Genomic DNA, 21,800 nt, shown 5'->3' on the forward strand with positions numbered 1-21,800 from the left:
TCTAGATGTGTCATGCTTATTTTACTTTTTCTTTTGTGAGGAATGTGTCTTTGTTGAAACTTGGGTGAAGCTTGCCTGCGACGTCTACGACTCCGGTGAAGTTAAGTACTCTGAACTTCTTCCTTCTTTCCTCTGTTTGACATGTGCTATTGAGTTCATATCTAGCATGTCCTTGTAATTTTCAAAATGCCATGGAGTTTCTTGTGCCTAATGGTACTGTACATGAATAACCGCGATTTTTTGTGGCATCTGTCTGTAATTACTTTGCTATGTTAGAGATATTTATGATGCTACTGATTCCTACCCTGGATAGGACAACTCATTGTATAGCTGGAGATTGTATTGGAGTAGATTAGCATTGAACACATATCAGAACATTTTATCTCTATGAATGTATAGGAGCAGTTGAGTGTTTAATTAGATTAGCACTGTACTAGTCCTGTTTAGATTAAATTGGAAGAAGTAAAGATTAGATTAACATTGTAATTAAGCATGCTGTGATGAGCATCTCCTTTTCTTTTCTTCTCTCCTCTCCTCTGAATCTCAATCTATTCTCTTCTCTTCCCTCTTCTCATTCTCTCTTCTCTCATTTTCTCCTCTCTCCTAATTCTCTATCTATCCTTAATCTCAATCTATCCTCAATCTCTCTTCTAGTCTGTCTTCTCTCTCAATCTCTCTGAACCTGAACTTAAAACTGAACCTCAACTTAATTAAACTTAAACTGAAAACTGAAACCAGAACTTAAACTTTAAATTAAACCTGAACTAAAACCTGAACCTGAACTAAAACCTTAAATTAAGCCTGAACTAAAACCTTAAATTAAAACTCTTTTCTCTCCTCTGATCTCAATCTCCTCTCTTCTCTCTTCTCTCTTCCCTCTTTTCTCTTCCCCCTTCTCTCTTCCCCCTTTTCTCTTCTCTCTTCCCTCTGAATCTAAACTGAACTTTAACAGTTTAACTGAATCTAAACTGAACTTTAACACTTTAAACATGAACTTAAACTGAATTTAAACTGAACTTTAACACTTCACACTGAACATAAATCCTTAACCTGAACTAGAACCTCAACTAAATTTAAACTTGGAACTGAATTTTAACTGAGCTTTAACAGCACCAATTAAACATGAACTTAAACTGAATTTAAACTGAACTTTAACACTTCAAACTGAACTTTAACATTGTAACTGATCTTTAACACTTCAAACTGAACTTTAACATTGTAACTGAACTTTAACACTTTAACTGAATCTAAACTGAAGTTTAACACTTCAACACTTGAAAAGAAAACATTTCATTCACAGTTAAACATCTCAATATGTTCTCAATCTGCCTAGTGGCTCCTCTGTACTCTCAATCTGTTATCTTCTCGTCTCTTCTGTTCTACTCCTGTCTTCTCTCAATGTATTATCATCTGGTTCAATAGTGATAAAGTATTCTGGTACAGTTCAGCGTCACATTTTAGAGCAGTAGTTAACCTTCTTTCCCTCTGCAGCCTCTGCTTGTTCATATGTGGGATTTTGTATCCCATGCCTCCCTCATCTTTCATAATCTCTAGCATGCAAGGCTGCAGTGTTACAAAAACTCTGGCTAACAGGTTCACATCATAGCCATCATACTCTTCTTGCACAATTTCAATCAGCTGCTTGATATTTGTAGGTGTTCTACAATCTGTTAACGATTGAATCGACCTGAAGAATCCTAGGTCTAGAACATTGAGGTCAGGAGAATTTGGTGGTTGTTGCATGAGTTGAATATCTAGATCAGTTTCTGCAACAGCATGTAGGAAAGCTTCATCAGTTGGTAAGACATGGGTTTGGGCAATATCCTGCTGGATAAAAATGGTTCTGCCAACATCATCTTCAGGCCACAGGTCTTGTATAGCAGGAACCAGCTTTCCACATACATACTCCCTCATAACATCCCTGTTAACAATAATTGACTTGGTTTCTAGAGTGCCCCTCTCTCTATTTCGACTGCTTCTTGCTGCTCGTGTTTCTTTCACGAAGGGCCACACTCCGAGTTTGCCATCAAAGGTGATCAAATCATTTTCGTCATACCTTGGCCTTGCGACGGCTGTTAGAAACATCACTTTGCCGATGCTGTTCTTATTCTGAACAGTGCGCAAGGGGCATGGCTCTTCAGGAAGGAGGTAGCATGTGGCCCTCTTCTTAGTCATGTCAAACCATTTTTCATCAATATGGACGATTTGCTCATATCTTGAAAGGTAGGACTGTCATTTCCCAATGTGGATTCATCAAGCATGGAAATGCAAAACTGCATTCTAGCGATCTTGTTTGCAGCCTTGAGTGTAGGCTTTAAGCTGCTACTGCGGCGCTTCACCTGTTTCCACTCAAACCTTCTGTGCAAGGCTGTATAGCTGCAGCCCAAAGACCTAGCTAGTGCTCTTACAGTTCTCCTTTTGTTAAGTGGAATGGCAGGTATCCGAGAGAGACCAAGGTCTGCTTTCTTGCGACCTACCCTTCCCTTCTTTTTATTAGAAACATCAATAGGTTCACCTTGTGCAACTTGGTCCTTAGCTAATTTCCAGATTCGTTCAACTGTTCTAACTCTTGTGTCCAATAGAGCAGCAACAAGCACTTTGTCCTTCAACTCTATTTTTCCATCTTTGCTCAATGCTTTTAGTGCAATATAAGCAGCAAACCTGTGCTCATCTGGCAGGTCCTTTCGGGGTGGTTGCTGACCAACTGCAAAGGAGCAAAGCTAAGTTTACTTACCATTGATGATTTAAAAAAAAACTGTATTCATGTACTCCAGTTTCTGTCAGTACATTTTCAGAATGCTAACAGAATGTTCAGAATGCTAATCATTAGAATTAGGAGTAGATGAGTAGCTATTGTGTGCGTGTGTGTACTCCACACACAGCAAATACTCCAAGTACTGTATCTGCAAATGATTAAATACTCCCAAGTATTAACATACTCCTGTGAACTTGCAAAACTGTTGCTGATAATTAGAATTAGGACTAGACAAGTTCCTGAATTACAGGTTTTGTTGTGAGTTCAGCTTGCTCTAACATGATTAGCAATAGAATAGCTGTTGTGTGTGTACTTGATGTTCTGTTGTGAGTACTTGCTGTTCTGTACAAAAATACTGCTGTGTATACTCTATAGATTAACTCTGAACAAGAACATGCTCTATTCTGCTGCACATGCTCTATTGATGATTGAACTCTATATTCTGAACAAGAACATGCTCTATTCTCCTGCACATGCTTTGTTGCTGATGGAACAATACATTTTGAACAAGAACATGCTACTCCAACATTACTGTGTATAACCATTCTACTCCAATTGAGAAATTCAAAGAGAACTTCACATTTTGCTGATTGACATCTACTGTGCCAACAACTGCTGGAGTATAATTCTAATTCTAAAATTAGTTTGGTCATGACATTAGCTTTCTGTATTTCTAATGTCATTCAGTAACATTACTGTGTTTGTATACATACTGTGCCAACAATTGTTCAAATAGATTGAGAAATTCAGAGATTGAGAAATTTTTCTACTCCATGGATCACCTGTTGTTTCTTCTGTTGATCCACTATTGCTTCCTGTAGGTGTGACTCCAGCATCATCCTCTTGTGGAGGATTGAAGTTGAGATCAGGGATGTCCATGACCTGAAGAGAAGCTGATGCAGATATCTGGAGGAGAAGCTGCAGGCTGCAGGTGATCTGGAGGAGGAGCAGGCTGTTGGCGGCCACCTGAAGGAGGAGCAGGTTTCTGATGATCTGGAGGAGCAGGTTTCTGGCGATCTGGAGGAGCAGGCTGCCGGCGGCCACCTGGAGGAGCTGCAGGAGGCAACTTGGAGGAGCAGCAGGAGGCAACCTTGAGGAGGAGCAGCAGGTGGCAACCTGGAAGAGGGGCAGCAGGGCAGCAGGCGGCCACCAGGAGGAGAAGATGCGCACGCGTTGGTGGAGAAAGACGCCAGATTTGAAATGTTGTGCGTGTGTGGGCTTTATGTTGTGTGTTTGTAATATTTTGAATTCTGGAGGGTGTGGGTGTAAAAATGTCTTTAGTATGCCTCGCGTCAACCTTTTCGGATTGGAGGGAGTACCTACTATGGAGCGAAGAGAGAACAACAATCCAAGCTGGCAACAAGAAAGGTATGACATGGCTTGCTTCCATTTCGTCTATGCTGGCTTAGTAGTTTCTGAAGCATAACACCATAGTGTTGTTCCCAATATGCTCGTATTACACAGAAACCTGGCTTTAGGATTCTTTTTTTTTTAGATTGTACGCTTCAACTTGATGTCTTGAGTAACCAATCATGTCTCCCTGCTGCAGTTGAAACAGACAATAGTTTAGTCAACGAAAGAACTTGTTTTGTACTTTAAGCAAACTAAGAAAAGGTAAATGGGAAAAATATAATCCTTTGTGGTTAATGTATTTTTTTAATAAAAAATAATTGACTGATAAACATTAAAGTGCATAGCTGAGCGTCAACCTGAGCAAGCATTTTATCTGTTATGATGCTGGTGCTTCCTTCAATTTGTATTAGTCCATGTGTTGGAGTGTGAACTCCTGCAATATTTTGATTAGCAGGTTTACTTACAATGAAATAATACCCCCTTTTCTAAGTATCTGTTCAGTTACTGATTCTCATGGGGCTTAACATTGATAAGTTCCCAGGGTAATCACCCACTCTTCTTGCCTGTCAAAATTTTAAGATACACAATTCAAAAAAATCAACTTATAACAGAAAGTAACAACATAGGAAGTATCGTTTGTTTGATTTTACCAATGTAAAGGTTTTTTCTGTTGTACTACCATAACCCAACTTCCTCATTGCGTGGTTTATGGCTCCTGCAATTCAATTCTAACTCGTCATTATGATATGCGCAAAATTATCTCTTATATGTATTTAAATGAAGGGAAAAATGCTTTAATACCGCTTTTCAAGGGAATCCGGTCAATCCATTTAGGTGATCCAAGTAGCATTGGGTATCTTTCATTGTGGATCAAGGATTTTTTAAAAATCCTTTTATGTGCCATACCGACAATTGGAGATTCAAGTAGCATCGGGTATCTTTCAATCTGCATTTTGAGGTTCTAAACACATCATAAAGGCAACAAGGATGTAATCAGAATGTTGATTATTGTTCGGAACTTAAAATTTACACACTTTAGCTTTATGTAGACTCTTCATAGAAGGTTTCCCTTGGCCTATTTCTCCTGATGACATGCACAAAATTACCTCTGCTGCAACACTTTGATTAGTATGTTTACTTGCAATGAAATAATCCCCCTTTTCTAAATATTTACCTTTTCTTATATGGTTGAACACTGGCAAGTTGATGGGGAACTCATTCATCCTAATGGCCTGTGCAAACTTACAATTTGTTACAAATCCTCAAAGTAAGCCCTTTAGAATAAAACTTTTAAATTAACACAAAAGGTAGCAATGTATTTGGTCACAGTTAGTATCGATTTGATATTACCTGAGGCAATATTTCTCTTCTTGTACAACTTGAGATCTCATTGGTTCCTTTTGCAATGTTTCCTGCATTGTTACCATTGTTATGATATTCACAAGATTATTCTTTATATGTATTTATTTCCCTCATACATTGGAAGTATGAGAAAAAAATCATAACACCTGTGAAAACATACATTAAATCTGAAGTAACTAAGATAGATGACTGAGAATACCTTTTTCCTTCCTCTCCACCTTTTCTGTTCCACTATCCATCATTTTCCAGCCTAAATCCAAACCAGAATCTTCATCTCTCCCCATTTGATGATTCAGCCTTTAACACATATGGCGTTTCTGGATATGGAAAGTAGAGGGCCTTGCTGCTTTAGTTGGATGTTTCTGATTTTTTCTCTTGTCATTATCATATTTCTGCAATTGTATAATTTCTCCACGGGTGCCCAACAAATGAAACTCATCATCATCGATGTCATCAGTATTGCTCTTCGTGTGTCCACCTTCCAGCCCTGATGCATTTTCATTTTCTTTGTGTTTTCTTCTAGTTTTTATCTTCTGCATGTGATAAACTTTGCTCTGCCATACTTTAGGACGTTGTACAGTTTTTTGGAACATTCCTTCAGTATAAGAATCACGTGGTATGATTCTTATCATGTTACTAATCTTCTCCACAGAGTCCAGCTTGGGGATTCTAGTTTTTTTGGCTAGTTCGGGGAGTGGTAAACCTTGGCTGAAAGCGTCCAGGTAGGCCTGTTGCAACTTGCCCAGCTTTTTCCAATTCCTGATCAGTTCATTCATCATTGGATTATATTTCCAGTTTGTTGAAATCAGAGCCAGGGTCCACAAGCGAATTGCTCGGTGCGAGGAATGCCTTGTATATCCTGGGGCCCTCACACAGGTAAAGGGTGTAGACCCCTACTGCTAGAGGATTCTGATGAACCCCATCCTGCACAAGGGATTGATGTCTTGTCCTCAAAACTGGCAGACCGATCTCTAGTTCTCCTGGGTTACTTTGGCAAATATAATTGTGGTTGCCTTGAAATGGCAGCGTCTTGTGTTCGTAAACTGTGTTTCCAACTATGTACCCTTTCAGCCACCATGTTCTGGCTTCTATGATGAACACTATTACCTCTCCTTGATAGATTACTCTAATATAATACGTCCCTTCCTTGGCTGTTGTGAAAAGGTGTTTTCGGAGTCCAGGAAGTGGGAACGTATCGATGCGGGTCCCATGCTTGTAGGTCAAGGCGGACTTGACATATGTATCATAATTTGATTGCACTTCTTCGGGGTTTCCATCTAACACAAGCGTTAGAGTATCCTGTTATTACAAAATACAAATAATTAGAGAAGTAACAATAGATCTTGCAAAAGAGATATCGATGTTATACAACTCTAAGGTTACATGTAGTAAGATGAATGGATTTCTTCTGATCATTAGTTTCTAATGGAGATGGTTAGCTGAGAAACCAGATTATTGAGAAGCAAACGAGATTATCGAGAAACATTCTATCTGAATTTGATTAAGCAGTTTATTGTGTATTTACTAACAGATATGATACGGTAACATAAAGAAGTGCATTGCATATGACTAAAGATAGGAGTATAACATGAATGATATTAAGTACAGGATATTACAAAGTAACCATGTTAAGTCACCAATCATTAACCTGTGATGTTTTGTTGATGGGTATTGTGTATTGATGTTTTGTAAAAAAGTCACCGTCATTATTGCAGTTTACATGTCAAGCACTCCTATCAAAGATGACTAGGACGATGTGACGACTCTTCAGGGATAGTGACTGAACTGGCTGGACATCCGTGCATGCCGAGGGTTTGGGAAGTGCACTGCAATAGCAAGGATCTGGAGAATGTTGGTCTTTGTACAGGTAGTTTGATTTGACGGTGTAGTGCCCATGAAACTAAAAGAATGCATGTTGTTTTATGTACAAGAATATCTTAAAGTTACTGGAGCATTTGAATATCTCAAAGTTAGGAGCATTTGATCAGAATGAAGAGTTGACAGTTCTAGGTACAAGATCCACCCTTTAAATTGACTTGTGAATTTCACCGTTTTACTGCATTGAGCTGGAACTTGTGGAGTTTTGTATGCTTACTATACTTGTTATTTTGCCTTTCCTCTGGAAAACACTTGTCAATGCTTCCAGTTGAGTCTCAATTCGGCAAGATGGATGGATCTATCTCCGTTCCATAATACTTTTCACAGATGCTCAGTTTGTTTGTGAAATATAATTTCTCAATGTCATATTATACTACCTTCATCCCATATTAAGTGACTCAAATGTACCTAAACATGGATGTATCTATGCTTGATCAAGAGCTAGGATAAAATATCAATACAACAATGTTTGGATTTCATTAAAACCGGCACAATAGATTTCGTTTGTGTCGAGCCGAGTATCAGCCATAAGTACTTCTAGGAACAAAATAACTGCATATCAATGTCGTTTATCTACGTTAGCAAATCTGTGGACCATGAAAGTTGTCTTTCTCTACTCTAAAGGGCGGAGAATCCCCTTGTTGCCCGAATTGGCCACATCGATAGAAAATAGACATCCAGACAAGTTTATTGAAAATAGACATCGTGACAAGTTTATGATATACATATCGTCATGAAAGATAAGCTGCAAGATCAAGAGCCGAAAGAAATCTCACCGAGTTATTCTCCCAATGCCTCGTTCCAGGCTTGACGTCGATCCACTCCCACGTTTCATACTTTTCATGCTTCATGCTTACGTGAAACCTCCTCTCGCAGCAGAATCCTGATCTAACAATGCGGGTAGGGCGCGAGATGGAAAGAAGTAAGAAGATAGTCCCAGTGCGGTAGGAAAAGGGAAGGCCGGAGAAGGTGGCTTCATGCTTACGTGAAACCTCCTTTCGCAGCAGAATCCTGATCTACCAGGAGGTCCCAATGCGGGTAGGGCGCGAGATGGAGAGAAGGAAGACGATAGTCCCAGTGCGGTAGGGAAGGGGAAGGCGGGGGAAGGTGGAGAAGGAGATCGACAGGCATGTGCGAAGGACGAAAGAATATTTAGGTAGGGCGATTCGTATAACATACATATAACATTTAATATTTATATTTTATAATTGCAAACTGTACTTTAATGTGTTTGATTTATATTTTTTTAATAATGCTTATAACGTTTTGTTTTTAGCAGTCAATATTTTAATAGATTTCATGTAAAAAACAATGTCGCATCATATACAAGGATAAACGGTCAAATGTGTAATAATCTTAATGCTATGTATTTTTCTAATAATCCAATTTAAAGTAAGGATAATAGACATGGAAGTGAATTATCAAGTTAGGTCTTTACAAGAGTAAATATATAGTTATATTTTGTTTTCTAGAAACATCTACATACGTACATACTTAACAAAATAGATATTTGGGTTTGCTATACCTAAGTCGCAAGATTTTTAGTTAGTGATAAGTTGTTTGTTCAGCCATTGAATCTAAATTGTGCTTTAAGATTCGCTACGAAATAAAAATGAGTGGCTGTGATAGTATTGACCAAGAATTAAATCTTTTACTTAAAAAATCAGACGTCTGAGATATGGACACACCCATAGATATTAGGCATAATGAACAGAGTAAATTTCAAGAAACCACGGTTTTTGGGGCCCATCTCACTAGCTCACTGTTTTTGTTAATTTGCCAACAGAACCATACATTTTCGGTCAGAATGTATCAACTAGCCACAAATTTTTTACATCACATAAATTATTAAAGTACTTATTTTTCAGTTAGGCCTAGGGTGGGAGCTCTTCGCTCATTTATCTCTCACTTTTTCTTTCCTTTGCTTTTGTTTTTTTAGAACAACGATCTGGTTTTATTTATCCAACGAACAAAATACTACTGATCGAAAAATTAAGATGACATCAAAGATTTCGGATAAACCAAAAGTTACATAATTTTTTTTTGAACCCAAGTTCTCTAGCCGCGCCAATGCATCTTGATATTACTCCAAATCTCTCGTGACGAAAAGTAGAAGACCAAATCTGCATAAGCTGCACTAAATTTGTAGGTTTTACTGAGCCGGATGAGCCGCCCACCACAGCGGGTGAGAACTTAAAATCGTTGAACGCGTGGTGGCAGGGAACACACCCATCGCAAGACAGGTTGTCGAACCATTGAATCATAGCCGAACCGATGAGGAAGATGATCAAAATCACGAATTTACGAGCCGTGAGATCCACAAACTCCATGGAGTAGACAATGATAGCCACACTAGAACAGGATGGAGCCGGGAGACCATTAATCCAAGCGTCGTCGCCTCCACCGTCAGGCCACCACTGCCAAGGAACACAAAAACTTTATAAAGAAGGTACTAAAATAATGTCAAATGTTGATCCGTGGTTTCCCTCACCTCCTGGTCGCCAGTAGGCTATTGGAGGCAAGAGGAACCGACGAAGACGGAAACATGATATTTTTTCTTTGGCGGCTAGGGTTTCACGTCGTGGAAAACAGGGTACTCCCTCCGTCCTGAAAAGAATGTCTAAGATTTGTCAAAATTTGAATGTATCTAGTCACTATTTAGTGTATAAATACAAACTAAATTTAGATAAATCTGTAAGATCCTTTTGTAGGACGGAGGAAGTATAATTTTTCCTTTTCGTTTTATTTGCTCCCTCCCCTGCCACATCTCGCTGCCCCGACGGCCCAACCCCATCGCTCGTCTTCCTCCTCAAGCGAGCACCGCCACCCCCTCCCTCCCAATCCCGCTGCCGAGCGCCCCAGCCCCCTCGCTCCGCCGCTCATCTTCCTCCTCGTGCGAGCGCCTCCACCGCAGGTATCAATCTCCCCTTCAATTCTCTCGTTCCCGACCGTTTCTCCTCCCATCACCCCACGAACAGATCTCGCCCTTTAGCTTCCCGTTGCATGTCCTTAATCTTCCCCAATTCGTAATTGAGGCAAAAATCAAGGTAGGGCAGCTGCCCTACCTTGCCCTACCGGGTCCTCTGCCCTTGTCGATGGAGGTGCTAGCCTGCTAGGGTTTGGATGTGGGATTGCGGGGGGTGAATTCGGAGGTGGAGGAGGTTTGACAGGGTTTTGGGTGTGGGTATGAAGACGACGACCGACCGAGGGAAAAAGTGGAAATGATGTCCAAAGGGAGGGTCTGTTTCTTCCTTCACAATATCCAGACCCAGATCGATCAGCTCGCCCCAAGGGGACTGCTAGCTGTTGTTTGTGTGATCAGGCCATGCCGGATCGAGGCCAAGAATGGATGTTTTTGGTCGGAAGCCAATACCAGCCAAGCCAAAAAAATTGGTTGTGATTTGTCACCAAGATTTGATTGCCAACATCGCTCCTTTAAATATATAAATATATATATATATATATATATATATATATATCAATTAAAATGGAAGAGTGTGGATCGAGAAATCCTTTGCTAAAGAATTGCTACTTGCTCTCATTTTGTAAAACCAAACATCTTAGCTAGGACTGGCATAACACACAGCCCCCGCGCGCGGACGTTTCACCAGGGCAGTGATACGTACATGCATGCAGCTTATGATTCACTCGGGTTATATTGCACACGTGAGATTAATGCATGCAAACAATGAATGTACTAAATAGAATATTGATTGGTCTTGCACGGCAGTAGCCCAACCTCTTTCTTAATTACGACGGGAGACAATAATAAAGACAGACAAGCTTGAGTATAATAAACAATACTACCTCCGGTCTATAATTCTTGTCTCAAATTTGCCTAAAAATAGATGTATTTATTGTAAAAAACGTCTAGATACATGTAATATTTTGACAAAAATTATGAAATGGAGAGAGTAAAAGAAAGCAACAGTTAACCTGTAATTGTCTGAACGAATCCCAGCCGTTGACGTGGAGTCGTCTTAGCCTTCCGGCAACCGAAGAATATGACACTTGATCCTCAGAGTACCAGGTCTGACACTCGGCTGCGCCGACGACGGCTACCCGCTGCCTCGCCATCTAGCCTCACTGAAGGTTGCGAAGGCGCCTGATCGGCATTGTTTAATTGTCCAATTGCTAGATGCCCATCTGAGAGGTTTTTTTATGAGTGCGTCCACAAATTATGTGCACTGCATATTGTCTGTGTTTTTTTTTTCATCTTTTGTTTTCTGACTTTTGCATCCTACAGTCCTTGGGTTTTTGCATACATACCTTAAATATCTTACTAATTTCATCTCCAACCTTGTAAACTTTTCAACAAAATAATAATTAGAACCTTGATTTTAAGGATAGGATCTGTTCACTGTATAAAAAATTATGTACATATACTCTCTGCATCCTCTGTACGTACAACACCAAATTGCAGAGCTGTATACAGGATCTAAGGGGAAAGAGCATTACGCTTTGGCCCAAAAATTTCGGATCACAATTCACAAGGAAAGCAAAAGATCAAGAGCAGAACAACCGAAAATTTCGGACAAAGTTTCCCTTCCTGCCGCCGTCGTCGGCGCTGCCGCGTGCCTCGTCTAACTTTTGCTCGATTGCGTCCGCCGGCATCATCATTTCTTCTCCTTGAACGCCTTCGTCAGGCCCTGCGCTGAACTGAAGATGTTCTCCGTCACCGACCCGGACGGCTCTGCACCGTCTGGACGGAGAGGTGCACGCGCTGGCCTTGGACGCTCTCGGCGGTGGGTTTCTTTTACTGGAACATGAAGGCACGCGTTGCCGTGCAACGCCCGTGCATCTTGATGAAAGGAAAATAGAAATATGGAGTGAACTACTCAGCGGACGTGCCCACCGATCTTACCGTACGGCGCCCTGCCCCCGTCACGCGGCCCAGCAGCACGTTGGCCCAACAACACCAACTCCCTCACCTGCCTGTGACGAGCCTTCAGCATGGCCCAGCCGGCCTCGTCTACGCGGTGCAGCACGCTTGGCCCAGCAGCTCCACACTGCCCTCCCGTGCGGTACAGGCCCACACGCCCAGCAACACCAGCATAGCTAGCTGTTCCCAGTTCGCTAAAAAAAAAAAAAGCTAGCTGTTCTCAGTGGCGTTTATAAAAAAAAAAAAGACGCTGTTCTCGGTGGTTTTTATGGAAAAATAAACTAGTGGCTTGCCCGTGCAGCACGTTAGTGCTTTGGTCTTTGGCCTTTAATTTTTTCTTTATCTTATTGAGGAAAGTTGTACCCGTGGTACCTGTTTAGCCTAAAGTGAAACGCACACATACGTCATTAAGGCGCCTGTAAGCACTATGTCAGGTCAACTTTGCTCCTTATCAGTTAAATATGTCTAATTACCAAGTTAATTAAGTTTGTTAACCAGGTTACATGTGCCTAATTATAGGTTAATTAAACCTGCTTACCAGGTTAAGCATGGCTATTTACCAGATTAACCGTGTCTATTTACAGGTTAAACCGAGCCTATTTATCATGTTAACTGTTTCTAATTACCAAGCTGCCCATGCCTATTTATCATGTTAACTAGGGATGCTTACTTGTGCGGCTCATGAGTGTGTTAGGTTTGCTGCCTTAAGTGGTGAGTCTTCTGAGTGGGTGTATGTAGCTCCAGTTTTCTCTCACAGTCCTAGGACTGATTGTAATCATGTTTTAGCAAGTTAATAAAGTTGTGTGTTTGTCCTAAAAAAATGAGGCATGCTTATCAGGTTAACCACTCATATCTACCAGGCTAACTGTGCATGCTTACCAGGCGGTCCTCGGTGATTGGATTCGAAGAGAGACATCGGTATGGGGGGAGTAGTAGAAAGACAGCGCGGCAGGGATACAGAGGAGAAGAAAGGAAATGAAAAATTAATGGGACTCATGTATCCGTGGGATGTTGAAATTAGTTTAGCACCCCACTAAATAAAAGAGCACAAATTTGAGTTATAGAGCGTGGCTTCAGAGAATCAACTATGTTGGTGTTCTTCTACGTCAAACCACTGGGTCAGATCTGTATACAACAACAATCGCAAAGGTCTCCGTTCGACGTCTGTAACACAAATGGTGGTGCTATCATAGCTGGCACGCTTTTGTCCTACGTAGTATGAGGTTGACATATTTGCGTTTACATACTAAGACATATAAAAGCCTAAAACTCTTGTGGTTACCAGGTTATTTATTTCTCATTACTAAATTATTTGTGTGTATTTACCAGGTTATCTACACCTTCTTACTACGACCGTAAAAATACATGTCTCATGGTTACCAGGTTATTGGCATCTATTTGTCAGATTATTTGTGCATATTTACCGGGTTATCTAAGCCTACATACCACGACTAATAAAAAGTACCAAATCTCGTGGTTTATCAGGTTACTTGTATCTACTCACTGGATTATTTGTGCATATTTATCAGGTTATTTGCATATATTTATCAGGTTAGCTTAGACGCTAGCTGAGCGAGAGGTTACGCTAATCCGGTGTTTTTTTCAACTAAAACGAAAACTCATACCTATGTGAAACTCTAACCGCTAATCTGGTGGTTTTCTGTAATTTACTCGAGCTCTAATGCATGGGACATGATGTCTGAATGACACATTTTTTGCAAACTGTTGTTTGTGAAGTGCAGTGTTGGAGATCAATACCATTTTCTTTCCTCAAAGTCACTCATCTGTTCAAGTGAAAACGTGTAGGCTTGTGGACCCGAAGCTCGAGCTCCTTCAAATGAATCAAGATTTTAGGTGCCCCTTCTCCGTAGGGGAACTTACAGACTTAAGTTGTTTTTATATTTAAGGTTTCTTTGTAGTTTTCTTTATTTGGATTTTAAATTGGGCTTTATATGCTGCAAATTGCAAATCACTTTGGTACTCTAAATTGCTGACTAATACTCCTGTTTTTTCTTATTACTAGCAAAAGAACCTGTGTATTGCTACGGAACAACGGAAAATTGTATCAAAACGTCAAATTAAACGTTGATTTGTTTATGATATGTTTATTTTCGTGGGGTATACTCTGGTCTCTTTCTTTTTTTCCAGATGTCTTATTTATATATTTCTTCTTGCCCTGTTCTCCTATTACTCCTACTCCGTATATTATTTCTCAAATCTCTTCTCCAATTTCTCGCTTTCCTCCTGACTATCCTTTCCATCCACCCTGAGTGCAAACTCCTCCTCTTCCCGTTCAAATTCATCCCGCCACCAAACATCACGCCGCCATGCACGGCCACCCGCTTGTAGATTCCCGCCGTCCGTCCATTCCCGCGCGCCGTCTGCTCCCACTTGCCGCCAGGTATGCCTGTGCGCCGCCCACACATCACGTCCGGTCACTGATCGCCACATGCCACAGCCCGTACGGAGGGCCACCGATGGCTCGCGCCGACGCGGTCTCTGCTGCCTTGCGCAAGGCCACTGCCATCCCGGCCTCAGGCTCATCGCATCGCCGTCCAAGTCCCGCGGGGAGCCACCGGCGCACACGAGCCGGTGGAGGCGGCGGTCGGAGCGTGCGACGGAGCCGCAGGTCCGCAGCCGCCTTCCGCACACGGATGCCGCCGACACGCACGAGCTGGTGGAGGCGACAAGAGCGGCGGCGGGCGTGGGCGAGATCCGGATCGGGTAGGGGGTGGGGGCGAGATTCGTAGGAGAGGAGGATGAGCAAGGAGTGCTCTGTTGGTTTTTTTTTGGGCGGTACGTGTTTTTTCTGTGCTTGAGGACTGCAGGAGCCAGGATTAAAAGACACGTGGGGACATCGGTGGCAGATTCGTAATTTCGGTGAACTGACGTACCGCCGCGACCTTACCATCACCACCAACCTATTAAATTGGAGTTGGTGGTGATGGTACGGTCGCGGTCGTCGCCGTAGGTTAATTTCGTTAAAATTACAATCAATATGTCACTACCCGGTATTTTTTTTTCCTCCACTTTTTTTCACGATTTCTCGTACTCCGTCTTACAACCGACGCCACCACACCCGCATGCCGACCTCGACGACGCCATGAGTTGCCTACACAGAAAAAAATAGTTCGTGATATATTAAATTGGAGTTGGTGGTGATGGTACGGTCGCCGTCGTAGGTTAACTTTGTTAAAATTACAACCAATATGGCACTGCCCGTTATTTTCTTTTCCTCCAATTTTTTTCACGATTTCTCGTACTCCGTTTTACAACCGACGTCACCAAACCCGCATGCCGACCTCGACGGCGCCATGAGTTGCCTACACAGAAAATAAAAATAAATAATTTGTGATTTTGTTGACCCGTAACAACGCGCGGACACACCTGCTAGTTTAATATAAAATATTGGTATAGAATATAGGCAAAAGTGGTGTAGAATATGTCCAGCCTCCACAGTGTCCCGGACTCCTCTACCGCTTTTCTGAATTTCCATCCGATTTTTTCGACCATTTAATCCTTCGAGAAAGCTGACCCCGGTCCTACAAGAACCTCCATTATTTGGACGAGCCGGCGGCGACCACACCTCCCACGCATCACCCCCAAGGCCCCAACCCCCTCCCGCCTCTCACTCTCTCTTTCTCGCCGCGATAGCGATGGTGCTGCATGACCCGCGTCCACCGGGGCTGTTGGACCGGTCAGGAGAGAGAGAGCGAGAGCGACGCGGCGAGGGCGGAGGGGTCAAGCTTGGACCCATCCACCACTTCTCGCCACCGCCGGAGAAATCAACAACGCTTCTGGGGAGAGACGCGGTGACGGCAGCGTGGAGACGGCCGTCGAGGTTGGACCGGACGGGGGTGGCGTCGCCGCCGGTCCGCTCGTCCGCGCCCGCGCCAGACGTCGCAAGCCGCTGCAGGTCTGCCCATCCACGCGCCTGGGGAGATTTCTCGTGGATCCGTCTCTGCTGAGGCGGGGGACGGCGGGCAGGTGGAGGTGCCGCCGCTTGAACTGCTAGACTGTCAGAACCCAGTACAGTTATAACACAGGAATCAGAAACAATAGCACACGAATTTGAGCGAGATCCGCCTCTCAGGACGAACCCTAGATCGTAGCTCTTTTCTATATAGAATATATTGTATATTTGTTTCAATGACTTCAGAGAATAATGCGATAAAAACTTACACGGCTCTCCACAAGATAACTTGCCCCCACACGATAACTGAATACTCGACAGTAGCCTCCGCAGGTGTTAGTTCTTCAGATAGATGCAGGGATATGACATTGCCCCCTTCAAGAGAAACTCCTTGTCCTCAAGGAGCTTGAGCCCAGCGTTCCACAGTAGCTCGAAAGAACGCCGGGAACACTTCCTTGAGGAAGTCTGCATCTTCCCAAGTGGCCTCTTCAGGTGATAGATTCTCCCATTGCACCAGCCATTGCACCACAGCGACATTGTTACGAGGGATCTGCCTAACATGGAGTACCAAAGCAGGTTCAGTCTTTAAAGTTCCATCAGCATTGGTGAGAGGAAGATCAGGATTGGGCACCACTTTCAAACCAAGATCCTTCTTGAGCTGGCTCACATGAAAAACAGGGTGTATTTTAACTCCATCAGGCAGCAACAACTTGTAAGACATATTGCCCACTGTGTTCAAGATGCGAAAAGGACCATAATACTTGCTGTGGAGTTTGAGAGGACCACGAAAACCAAACACTGCCAAACGATATGGTTCCATTTTCAGATAAACCATGTCCCCAGTTTGAAAGGTGCGCTCAGTTCTGTTCATATCACCATACTTTTTCATTCGAGCTTGAGCCTGAGACAGGTTCAGTTTCAGCTGTCGCAGCATGGCCTGTTTAGCTTCCAAGAACTGTTGTGCATCAAGATCCGCAAGGCCAGGAATAGCTAGTTCACTGATTTGAGGAGGGGGAAAACCATAAAGGTCTTGAAATGGTGATATCTGCAGAGAAGTATGGAATGCAGTGTTGTACCAAAACTCAGCTAGAGACAGCCAAGAAGTCCACTTTTTGGGTTCATGAAAAGTCTTACACCGGAGATAATTTTCTAAGCATTGGTTCACTCGCTCAGTTTGACCATCTGATTGAGGGTGATATGCAGAACTATATCAGTTCAACTTTCATTGCTTTGAAAATGTCTTTCCACATATTACTAGTGAAGATTCTATCTCAATCAGATACTATAGCAATAGGAACACCATGTAATTTGATGATGTTATCAATGAAAGCTTGAGCCACTGACTGGATAGTGTGTATGGATGAGCTAAAGGTATGAAATGTGCATATTTGGTGAGACGGTCCACCACTACAAGTATTGCCTCTTTACCATTGGATTTAGGCAAGCCCTCTATGAAGTCCATGGAGATATGTGTCCAAGCCATGTCAAGAATTGGCAATGGGTCCAAGAGTCCAGGATAGTGACATTGCTCATGTTTGGATCTTTGACAGACAGGACAAGAAGCTGTCCACTTGTTAACATCCAATTTCATACCTGTCCAATAGAATAGCTTCTTCAGTCTATGGTAAGTAGCTCTCATTCCAGAGTGCCCACCAATTGCTGATGAATGTAAGGCAGAGAAAAGTTGCTCTCTGAGGCCAGAAGAATTGCCAACCAAGATTCTTCCCTTGTATCGCAGAATGCCAGAATGAAAAGTATAATGAGACTGTTGGTCAGGTGGAGAGACAGTGTACTGTTCCAATCGTTTCTTGCAAGCTGAATCCTGGTGGTAACTCTTTGTGATATCAATGATTCTTTGGTTGTACTTGAGAAATGGCCAATAATTCACAAAATTTTCTAGACAATTCATCAGCTACCCTGTTCTCTTTACCTCTTTTGTATTCCACCTGAAAATTAGATTCCAGTAGTTTAAGCATGAGTTCATGTTGTATGCCTTCAACCACTCTTTGCTATGTAATAAACTTCAGGCTTTGTTGGTCTGTTCTAATGATCAGAGAATTGCCCAGAAAATAGTGCCTCCAACATTTGAGTGCTTCAATAATTGCTAGTGCTTCTTTTTCATAGGTAGACATAGCTGCATTCCTTGGGCATAAAGCACTGCTGTAATATGCTAAAGCCCTTTCCTTGCTGCATCATAACTGCACCAATGCCTTTGCCTGAAGCATCTGTCCCTAAGATGAAAGGTTCAGAAAAATTGGGCAAGGCAAGGACTGGAGCTGTAATTAGGGCATGCTTCAATGTTTTGAAAGCTTCATCCTGAGTGGCAGTCTAAGAAAAAGATCCTTTCTTCCGTAAATCATGTAGTGGTCTGCAATTAATGCCATAGTGTTTAATGAAGCGCCTGTAATAACAAGCCAAGCCCAAAAAACTTCTTAGTTGTGTAACTAAAGTGGGAGTTTTCCAATCAGATATGGCACTGATTTTGGCTGGATCAGTAGATACCCCCTGTCCTGAAATGATATGGCCAGGTATTCAACTTGTGGTACTGCAAATACACATTTACTGAGCTTAGCTGACAGGTGGTTGTCCTGCAACAATTTCAGCACCAAATGTAGGTGTTGAAGGTGTGTGTCCATGTTAGGGCTATAAACCAAAATGTCGTCAAAGAACACTAAAATAAATTTCCTCAAATAAGGATAAAAAATGAAGTTCATCAGTGCTTGAAATGTGCCAGGTGCATTGGACAACCCAAATGGCATAACCATGTACTCGTAATGTCCAAAATATGTTCTGAATGCAGTTTTAGGGATGTCAGCAGCAACCATTCGGATCTGGTGGTACCCAGATCTAAGGTCCAGTTTGGAGAAAACTTTGGCATCATGAAGCTCATCCAAGAGATCCTCTATAACAGGAATTGAAACTTGTTCTTAACTGTTTGTGCATTGAGCTTGCGGTAGTCCACACATAATCTCCAACTATTATCCTTTTTCTTGACCAAAATGACAGGTGAGGCATATGGGCTCTGACTAGGACGTATGGTGTTGTTAATCAACAGTTGTTGGATTTGAGTCTCCATCTCATCCTTCCGCTTATGAGGGACCCTATAAGGTCTGATGTGGGGTGGTGTTGAATCTGGTTTCAAAGGAATTGTATGGTCAATTGCTCTATGGGGAGGGAGCCCTTTAGGTTCAGCAAAAACAGTTGGAAATTGGTCCAACAAAATTGCTATGTCTGGTTGGATTGTAGATGGGACAGGGGAAGTTAACTGAAGTGAATTCAGTTAGCCCGAAGCAGATTTGGTTAATAATTTGGCCATCTCCTCTGACTGAATTTCCTTGACCACTGGCTGTGAAGACAGGGTAGGAAAAATCATGGGAGTAATACCATGTTCAGTAATATGCAGTTCATTCTTCTTAAAGTCAACTCCAAAAGGACTCTGTTTGGCCAACCGGTCACACCCAATCACCACATCTTGCCCTGGTAAGTTCAGAATTCTGAAATTGTTGGTGAATCATGATTCTCCACAGTAAAGGGGCAGTTGAGAATAACTGTATCAGATGTCAATAAACCTCCACCAGCCACTTTGACCTTAATTGAAGGCACTGGATACATTGGACAAGCAGTAGTACTGGCAAACTTGGAATGAATGAAAGTATTAGTGCTGCCCGAATCCACTAATGCCACAGTTGTTCTTCCACCAATTGATGACAATTTTTGGGGTATTGACTGAAGGAATTCCACTCACAGCTTCCAAGGATATCTGCATAACTTGAGCTTGTTCCTCTTGAGTGTCCTGTTCCTGGTAATTTTCTTCCACAGGACATTCATTAGTGTCTTCTTGTTCCTCTGCTTCTTCTTGCATGAGATTGATCAAAGGCACTTGCTGACATTTATGGCCAGGATGCCATTTAACTCCACACCTCCAACAATCTCCCTTGTTTCTGGGTTTGCCATTGTGCACAGGAACAGCAGGATCTTGTGTTTTAGCAGGTAATGCTGGAGGAATGGCTTGTATCTTGCCCTGTTGATATTGTTATTGTTTGTGATAAGTAGTATTATTATTGGGAGAAGTTTTCTTGGCAAGATAGCACTGTTCATAATCACAAGCCATCCAATATGCTTCTGTTAATGTAGGAGGTCTAAGTGGCCTCAGTTGGTGTTTAATCCCATCTCGCAGCCCACTGACATAGCACTTCACAAACCAATCTTCAGATAAAGCTGGATTACTTTCAACTGTGGCCATTAAGTCCTCAAAGATGTCAATGTATTCAGCTACTGATAGAGAATTCTGCTTCAGAGTATTGAAAGTTTCCACCAGCTGAAAAGCACTGTAACTGGCAAACCTATGGACTATCATTTCACAGAATCTCTCCCAAGTAGGCATACATTTGAGTAGCCCAGATCGTCTCAGCCACTTGTCAGCTCGACCAGTGATGTATAACTGAGCCATCTGCATCTTGAACTCATCTGGAGTAGCTGACATCTGAAAGCACTTTTCACATTGTCTGATCCATTCCTCCGGATTGTCACCATCAAAGCGAGGGAAATCCAAACGTGGACCTTTGGTAATGGATTTTAGGAATTGATTTCTCATGTCATTCATAGTCGCGAGCATAATTGTGCCAAGGATTACGCTGGAAGGTATTGCCACGGTAAGGAGGTGAATATCCTTCAGTGTGGGCATACTGATGACCAACTGGATTGGGGTGGGATGTGTTTTGACCAAAACCTGGTGGACCTCTGTAAGCATACTGATTTTGCACAAAAGCTTCACACCTCCGCGTAAATTCCTTCTCCATTTCGAGCTGGCGCTTAAGATCCTCAAGTTCTAGCGATTTCTGACGCTCTTCAGAATTAGGAATCTTCAGAGGAGAGGGTGGTTTTGATATACCTTCAGTATTGGGTGGTGGTCGACTGGAAGGACCAGGTGTTCCAGGAATCTGAACATGGAGAGACTTGAAAGCATCTGTCAGAGCAGTCATCTGAGTACCCACACCTGCCAAGACTTGGTGTGTGTCGACAGCACCCACGAGAGCGTCTTGAGTAGTGTTGCTGCGTTGGACATCCTTGCGCAGATCGACTAGCTCAGATTGCTGCGCCGCCACCTCTTGCTTCAGCTGGAGAAAATCCGATGCTAGGTCGTCATCGTCCACCGCCGAGGGTTTGCTGCGCCCCATCGGTGCACCAATCCACGCTGCGGATGAGGAACTTTACACTGGTAGAAACCAGCAACCCGTCCCCGCGCGAAGGATCCAGCTGTCGCCGCGTCAAGATTCAGAACCGAAACTGCAGCAGAACCGAAATTCTACCTGTTCTGCTCTGAATCTGACGATTCGCCGCCCTGAGGGTCACCCGCCGTCGGGAAAGGAGCGGATCGGTGAAGGATTTTACGAGAAATCCCAACTTCACCGATGCTCCAATCCAACCGCCACCACTTAGCCAAGGACCGATTGGTCTCTGATACCACTTTGTCAGATCCCAGTACAGTTATAACACAGGAATCAGGAACAATAGCACACGAATTTGAGCGAGATCCGCCTCTCAGGACGAACCCTAGATCGTAGCTCTTTCCTATATAGAATATATTGTATACCGTTTTGCTATACACCAGCCACCTGGTTTTGTTGAAAAAAACAGACGACGTTGTGGCCGTCCGA

General features: G+C 42.6%; 2 protein-coding genes across 2 annotated transcripts; both read right to left on the bottom strand.

Annotated features, from left to right (window-relative positions):
- Positions 1 to 19: 19 nt before the first annotated feature.
- On the bottom strand, positions 20 to 8,199 carry LOC112270748. The gene is made up of 4 exons (XM_024458835.1): positions 8,125 to 8,199; positions 6,266 to 6,769; positions 6,123 to 6,192; positions 20 to 4,123 (listed from the first exon to the last, which is right to left on the bottom strand). Exons 1-4 carry the CDS (start codon positions 8,197 to 8,199, stop codon positions 3,621 to 3,623), a joined length of 1,152 nt encoding a protein of 383 aa, XP_024314603.1. The 3' UTR covers positions 20 to 3,620.
- LOC112270747 lies at positions 1,396 to 2,175 on the bottom strand. The gene has a single exon (XM_024458834.1). The coding sequence runs from the start codon at positions 2,173 to 2,175 to the stop codon at positions 1,396 to 1,398; it is 780 nt and encodes a 259-aa protein (XP_024314602.1).
- Positions 8,200 to 21,800: the final 13,601 nt, after the last annotated feature.

Source organism: Brachypodium distachyon, chromosome 2 (genome assembly GCF_000005505.3).
Source record: "Brachypodium distachyon strain Bd21 chromosome 2, Brachypodium_distachyon_v3.0, whole genome shotgun sequence".
Classification (NCBI taxonomy): Eukaryota; Viridiplantae; Streptophyta; class Magnoliopsida; order Poales; family Poaceae; genus Brachypodium; species Brachypodium distachyon.